Raw genomic sequence first — 7,646 nt, forward strand, 5'->3', positions numbered from 1 at the left:
ACAGATTGTTTAGGGCCATGAGAACATATGGTAATAAACATGCTTGGCCTCCAAATCCCCTGAATCTCAAACACTTTGCTACCTTCCCCTTCCAAACTTTGACACTCTCATATTGGTGATGTGTCATCCAATAAAAACGTGGATAAATTCTGCTTCTATACCAAATAGAACATTTATTGCATTTCATTGTATTGAGGCATAAGGAATTACAATTAACATGTGACTCTGAAGCATTCCCACACTCAACGGCTCTTTCTTTTTAGCACAGAGCATCATATATGTGCATTTACCAACAGTCTTTCAAGCTATTACCACGTAATTTGTTAGTTCTTACCCTCTAAATTGACACACAGGAGCATTTCCTAAAAGCACCCCAACCAGTGTCATACCTAATCGACAGTATAGGTCATTGATGATCATTAACGCTCACAGTTTTAAACATGTGGTTAATGTTATTGGCATTGGAGATCCACAAGCAGCCTTCTGGCTTTAGAGTGCTTTGCAGTGCTTCTGCCTCCTGTCTGAACCTACTGATCTGACCCAAGTGCACACTTCGGAAGCCTACCAAAATTTGGAACCAATTGATTTAATGTGAATCAGTACACTGTAGTACTAACATAACTCAGTCAGTACCCTTTAAAGTACAGTTACCCATGACAAATGTCACATTTACATGACAACTATGTTGTGTCGTTAAAATAACGCAACATTGGCTTTCAGTTTCACGTGGGACACAAACAGCCTCCTGACTGAAAGTCCTGTGTTTGTTTCACCTCTTGCTGAAGTATAACAAGAGTTTGTACTACTCGTTCAAAGATAGTTGGAGTCAGGCATGACCTTGAATGGTTAGGTCTTTAGGACTTTCCACCAAACAATAACTCAAATATGGGTCTTAACAACAGCTTGTACAAACAATCTATGCGGTCGTATTTTGGAGGACAGTCTCACATTTACTGCCATCTGCTGCCATTTTCATGTCCAAAAATCTAGATTTTGAACATTTCAGCATTAATTTTGGTAATATTCTGAAGAAAAATGTTATATCTAAAGGGATACTCATAGAGGAAATGTCACAGAAACCACAAACCATATAATTACTCTTTTTAAAGTATCACAAACTGAACATATTGTTCTTTTAAAATGAATTAAAGGAATAGAATGTGAAATGCAATGATAATTTTAATTTCATGTAGAAATGCTTTTGTTAGCAGCAATGCAGGAGGACAACTTTAGTTGCATTAGGGTTAATTCAGCATGTATAGTTGTCTCAATTGTAAGCCTTTTAAGTATGGCATTTTATAATGAACCAGTTTACTGAACCAATTTTGTGAGCCCAGCTCTTTAAGTTGGCCACATTCTAACTTAAACACATTTGTGAAAGTTAATATTACAGGCACTCTATTAAACCTGAACCTGAACGTCAAAGCAATTAATGCTACTTTTTATTTGTCCATCCTAACAGTTTTCAGAGTCATTATAGAGAAGAGGCTGTTGTAAACATTAACTCACTGTTTGTTTTAAGGACAACACTTGGATAAGTCAGCTCTGTACACAGCTTCCAGGTAATTAGGATACTCACTGTAACTGTAAAAGAAGAGCAAACAGGCACAAACGGACTGGCCAGAGGGTCATCACTAAAAAGGACATCACAGAATTCAGTCAGTTAGGTTCTGTACATGGATCCAAAAAATAAAGGATGACACTGTAATTAATTACCATCACAGTTTGGGAAGATTTAATGCATTTCACAGTTGTGTTATGAATTTGCTGTGGAATTAACTTCAGGTTTATGGATAGACTGACCTCAAGATAAAGCCTTGTACTTTTCTCAAACAGACTTTTATGACCATTCTTGTCAATATTTACACACCATTTCCAATGAGGAAAACCCGTAAGGTGTGTTGCAGTTCTGTACACAGCTTCCAGCTAAAAAAGCTTGACTGGAAAGGCCACAGGTTCATCATGTTTAAATAAAGGACCAGCACACCGCTGAAAGTCATAGTATTCAGTCAGTTTTGACAGACACCAGCACTTTCTACAGAAACATGCCTGTTCGTGCATTTGAGGGTAAAGATCATGCAGCGGCTTACCTGCAGTACAGAGTGGCACCCTTTGAATTAATCAGCGAGATTATGAAGTATATGGGGAAAAAGGTAAGTGTGCAAGTTTAGGTTTTTTTTCATTTGCAGAACCATGCCGAAACTTTTGTTGGCTATGTCACAGCCATGAACCATGTTGAACAATCTTATTGCGGATGCATTTTGCTGTAATAAACCTGCTGTGACCAGTGTTAATTTTGGCAGCTATTTTACGAATAAGTCTTAGTCTTTATCTGTAAATGCTTATAGTTTTAGGCACATTGTAGTTTTGTTTTTTAATTTTCATAGTCTTACTCTAGTTTTAGAAAATTCAAAACGTGTTAGTAGACGAGACATTTAAGTCAGTTTTTTGGTCATTACTTTTAGTCGAAATGTTTTTGTCTCTTTAAACTAATTCAGTTAGTTTAATATCCGAAATTAGAATCAAGTTGACAGGTTGTAAAAAAATTTTTCGACAACTACAGATCATTTCTACAAACTTAAAACTTGCATTTCCATCAGAGTTTTTTGTCAGGTGTAAAGGATGATTTATGAGCATACACTTACTGATCCACATTTGAAAAGCTGAAAATATTTCTCTTTTGTGGTCTCAAAAACTCTGAGACCACAAATAACACATTTGGGGCACCTGGGATTTGTACCCAGGATAATTGTAAACTCTGACTTTTTTATCTCGCTGTTAAGTAGCAGAAATTAATTTTATTTCAGCTTGAATTCTTTCCAAATCTGCCAGTATGGAGGTTTAAACTTGCGTGTTCTCAGAGTCTGTGATTTAAACTGGACTTCTAGCTATTTAAGAGAAAACTCAGCTGAGTTCAGCTATACTCACAGATACCCAAGCCCCTTGCTTCTCTGTCAAATAGCAATCGAACCATAAACCTTCTCAGAGTCCTGCAGGGAACGTGAAGTCTGGCAGGTGGTGGCTGCTCAGTCTGCTGTGGTTCAGCTGCTAATAAGCAGAGCTAGCTGCTAACAGCCACCGCTGCAGCTAACAACCTCGACAAATCCATTCAACAGCTTCACCATCCACAGTCAGTAATACACAGCTGTTTATTTACTGCGGAATTACAGCTCACATCTTACACAAAAGGCTGACGCTGCTCTGGTGTAAGTGTTTTGCAGGGTAGCGAAACATCTGGTGCTGACCGAAGTTTACAGCCTGTCAGTTCTTTCTTTGTTAGTCAAGTTTATGTTTATTTGTGATAATTTCTCATTAGCACTAGTCATTCTTGGTAAGAAATATAATAAATATAACAAATGGAAGCTGGTCTTGGCCTTGCTTGAATTTTCATTAAAAAAGACTCCCTTGCTACAAAACATGGCAAACATCTCCCAAACAAAAAAGACCAGGTTCGAACATGGCTGGACATGTCCTGTCATCCACCATGCTGAACTACTTCATACATATGAAATGTACAAATGTAACATACTTGTGGACTGCAAAAATGTTCAATGCCAACATTTTATTGTGGTGACTGAGCTAGATTAAACCCATCTATTGACTATAAATTCAGAAGCGGACAGATATGCCTCATTTAAGGTGTAACTCCATTCCCTTTAGACACCAAACCAGTTCGGCCTTGCAGTGGATGTGGGTTGCGGTTCTGGGCAAGGAACAGTCCCATTAGCTTCACACTTCTCCAGGGTTGTTGGAACAGACATCAGCCCCGCTCAGCTGAAGATGGCGCAGGCCAATGTCAACCCTTCAAATGTTTCATACAGGTGAGCTGGTGGGAAGGTGGGGACTTTGGTTGAATAATTTTTTTTGTTTAACTGCAAGGATGCTGCGGAACACCATCCAGGGTGTACTGATGACATTGTGAGACAAACAAATGTTTCTTATTCTTTTCTGGACATTTGGCCCCCAGGGAGTGTCAAGCAGAAGAGCTACCATTTGCTTCTGGCGAGGTAGACCTTCTAACGGCCATGACGTCGGCTCACTGGTTCAACCGTGAGAGGTTCCTCCTGGAAGCTGACAGAGTGCTAAGGCCTGGGGGCTGCCTGGCTCTCCTGAGCTACACCAAGGAGGTGGAACTGGAGTACGGGAACATCTCTAATACACTCAATGACATCTGTGATGAGGTATATTCAAAATATAAAAACATGAAAATGCCTCAGAGAAAAAACATACTAAATTTTATTTAGAATCCTAATGTGGGACAGTCTAATTGTACATACAAAACAATTTCAGACCAGTGGCACATTCCATTACTCCAATGCCATTTGATGCACTTGTGCGTAAATGGTAACTAAGCCCTTATACTGGCAGCTTATGTGACACATTAGGTCACTTTTCTGCTGGTCTAATATTTTTAGTGAGACTATTCCAGATTCATGGTACAGCAGCTTAGAAGTCTCCAAAAAGTTTTCAACAAGATCGTGGGACAGTAAACAGTCTTTTATCTGTAGATCTGAAGAACCTAGCTGTACTCTTTTGGGACAGAAGTCCTGTAATATAGCTTGGGGCAAGAGGAATTCAATACTAAATGGGGAGCCAGTGCAGAGATGCTGGTACAGATGTAACATATTCCCTTTCTTTATGTTTGCATAGTAGTCTGGCACTCTGTGCTAGTTGTAAGCAGTGACTCGAGGCCTGGTCGATACCAAAATAAGGACAGCTGCAATAATTGAGTCTTGAGGATAATGGAGAATGGAGGACTTTTTCTAAATCTTTGGGTGACGACAACGTCCTGATCTTGGATACAATTCTAAACAGGAAGAGGCTATGAAATTTCAGAGCAAATTATTAAATTTTTTTGCATAGGGTCTGGTGGAGTTGGATAACTGGCTGAGGGACTGGACGGTGGTGCTGATGGAGTTTAGGAGATGGATAAATATAATATCTCTATTGTGTGGATTTAATTGTAGAAATTTATCAGCTAGCTGTGCTTTGGTATCATCCAAGCATTTAGCGAGGATAGTGGGTCTGGTCTTTTCATTGGGTTGAATGGGGAGGGGCAGTAGTGTGTCATCTATGGAGTAATGAAAAGAGATATTGTGGTTCTGAATAATTTAGCCTCGCAGAAGCATGTAGGTGGAAAATAGGAAGGGACCAAGGAATGAGCCTTGAGGGACATCCTTCATAGACACATAAAATGCAACCTTAGATATAAAATATTTGGTAATTTATGAGCAAACAATGCAAAGTTACTTAGTAATAACTAAGTTTTTTTTTCTTTTCTTGATAAGTATTACACTGTCATGGATCCATTCCGGAATCCCTATCTTGGAAAGTGCTCTGTGAAGATCTACTCAGACATGTTTGATGCCTGCTCTTACCCAGACAAAGAATGGTGAGTGTTTCTGCCTTAATTACATCACATTTCACAAGTAGTTCTCATGAAACTAGGAGCCTGTTCATAACTGGTATTAACACGTGTTTCAGTCACCAATTCATGCATCGCCATACACACCTGTCCATCATGTGTCTCCGGGCGACCACTTGTGTTCAAATTTCAAAACTGCCTATGTCACTGATGCTAGAAAGTCAGAGGGCCCAGTGATTATGTCCACACTCTCATTCCTTGTTTGCTAGCATGCTCACGAGTCACGTTATCAGTTTTTTTGGTACAGCTGAAGCTGTCACTGCCAGCAGAAATTAGGTTTACTTCCATGGGGCAAAGCGACAGATGGTTGCACAACACTTCATACAAACTTGTTGTAAAATGGGTAACAGAGCGTTATCAAGCTGTTACCAAAACAACCACCAAGTTCTGCGCCGATGACATATTTTCCTGCTTGTCGGAGATACATCAGTACGCCTAAGCGTTTACACTACAAACGATTTGTGGTCAAATGTGTACCAGACCACCTTGGCAAGTTGTTTTAGTAAGGATCATAATGCGTCATGGTGGTTGTTTGCACTTGTGTTTAGCACTGATCACCCAAGTTGATGTTAACACCAGTTATAAACAGGCTGTACAAGAATAAATGCTATGAATACATTTTTATTTACAGCTAAAGTGAGAATCAGACATATACACTGTGACATCTGGGAGTTAACTGCCACACAGCAACTTAAACTTGAGCACTTGGGGTCAAATGTCTTGCTCTGGGGCATCTCAGTATATAGTCATGGGAAAGGAGAGTATTTGATTCATTACAGCCTCGATTTTTTCTTTTGTGTCCAGGAATGACTGTCTGAGGGTAAAGAGGACTATGCCACTGAGTAGCTACTTCGGCATGGTGGAGACCTTCTCCACCTATCAGAGATTTCTACAGAAGGACCCAGCTCGGGCTCAACATATTTCTAATGACATCAGGAACAAGTGAGATATTAACCTTCAACGCATACATTAGTCTAATTGTTAAAGGTGCTGTAAACAACATTCAGAACATAATATACCAGCAAACAACTTTTTGTAGTCAAAAGATATAGTGGAGTGATGGCGGCCTGAGCAGAGACTAAACTTATGCTCCCTACGAATATAATAATATGAGCTTCTCTGTTCTTTGTTGTGGGAACTGGTCCAGCCTTACATCAGTGCATATGAAGCCCTATGTGTGTATTCTACTGGCAAGCTAATCGTGGACGCCCTGCACTTTGCTGATAACAACCCGGTCTCACTCCGAAGTCATCGAAATCCGGTGCTTGGGCAGTGACTTACGGAAAAAGCCAGCCATGTCTTTGATAATGGTGGTCTGTGGAGAAGATGCTTTGGGTCTGCAGGTTTTTTTTTTTTGCTGCAACACCCTACATGGTGACTGGAAAAAATTGGAAGCATGTTGACACTGTTAGCTTTCTAAGCACTGTTGCCATTGTTGGTGCTGTTTGCTGCTAGGCACCAGCTCAGCCACCTCCATGCAAAAAAGAGCCTTGTGCAAGCAATCTCTACTCAAACTCTGAAGGTGACAACGAGCAAAACTGTGTGTAAATCTTCCCAAACTGTGATAGTAATTAAATACAATGTCTTTTTTTTTTTTAAATCCATGTAAAAGTTATGGCTCAGCACTTCCCCTCCATATATTTTGCTTGCTGGGCTATTCTGTCCTGTCAGTGGCAGCGGAATTAATGGTGGCTATATTATAAAAGCAGTAAATGCTTTCAACAGTTAAGCTTAGTCAAGCAGTGTTTGGTTTTTCTGATTAATGCCCAAGACTGTGACAGCATTCAAAGACAAATTTCAGCGTTTTTTGATAATGATAAATTAATTTTAGTGGAGATTAAGAGATCAACGTTCAGCACCAGGCAAGTGGAGGTGAGAGCTCAGGGCCAGAAGTTTTAGGAGCTGTATGCAACATTCAGAGTATGTGTTTTATCTTTTGTGGATCCATTCGTCCGTCCATTAATTCATTTCAGATCCTATTTAACCACTCTCTTTTCTTATTATCAATCCCAGGTTGTTGACAGCAATGAAGACATCTTCATCTGACCCAGAAGTAACAGTGGTTGTCAAGTATTTCTATTGGCTGGCACGCAAACCTTGTTCACTCTGAATGGCTGAATCCTGTGCACCAGATAAGTTAGGTGCATACAAATCTAATAGTGCTACTCCTTTTATATGGTGAGAATCGTGTGAAATAAAAAGTCTTTATCCTTTTAAACTA

At 39.7% G+C, this 7,646-nt stretch overlaps 1 protein-coding gene across 1 annotated transcript; it reads left to right on the forward strand.

Annotated features, from left to right (window-relative positions):
- The first annotated feature begins 1,982 nt into the window (after nucleotides 1-1,982).
- Nucleotides 1,983-7,646, forward strand: LOC126402021 (putative methyltransferase DDB_G0268948). The gene is made up of 6 exons (XM_050063665.1): nucleotides 1,983-2,153; nucleotides 3,661-3,821; nucleotides 3,968-4,181; nucleotides 5,289-5,392; nucleotides 6,230-6,367; nucleotides 7,439-7,646. Exons 1-6 carry the CDS (start codon nucleotides 2,046-2,048, stop codon nucleotides 7,533-7,535), a joined length of 822 nt encoding a protein of 273 aa, XP_049919622.1. The 5' UTR covers nucleotides 1,983-2,045; the 3' UTR covers nucleotides 7,536-7,646.

This window comes from Epinephelus moara, chromosome 15 (assembly GCF_006386435.1).
Source record: "Epinephelus moara isolate mb chromosome 15, YSFRI_EMoa_1.0, whole genome shotgun sequence".
NCBI lineage: Eukaryota > Metazoa > Chordata > Actinopteri > Perciformes > Serranidae > Epinephelus > Epinephelus moara.

What these genes read in the sequence shown, in the direction of transcription:
- LOC126402021 (XM_050063665.1), top strand. Translation starts at nt 2,046, where the DNA reads ATGCCTGTTCGTGCATTTGAGGGTAAAGATCATGCAGCGGCTTACCTG. An exon ending in TCTTACCCAGACAAAGAATG is followed by an intron (nt 5,393 to 6,229) that starts GTGAGTGTTTCT and finishes TTTTGTGTCCAG; the next exon opens with GAATGACTGTCTGAGGGTAA. An exon ending in TCTAATGACATCAGGAACAA is followed by an intron (nt 6,368 to 7,438) that starts GTGAGATATTAA and finishes TATCAATCCCAG; the next exon opens with GTTGTTGACAGCAATGAAGA.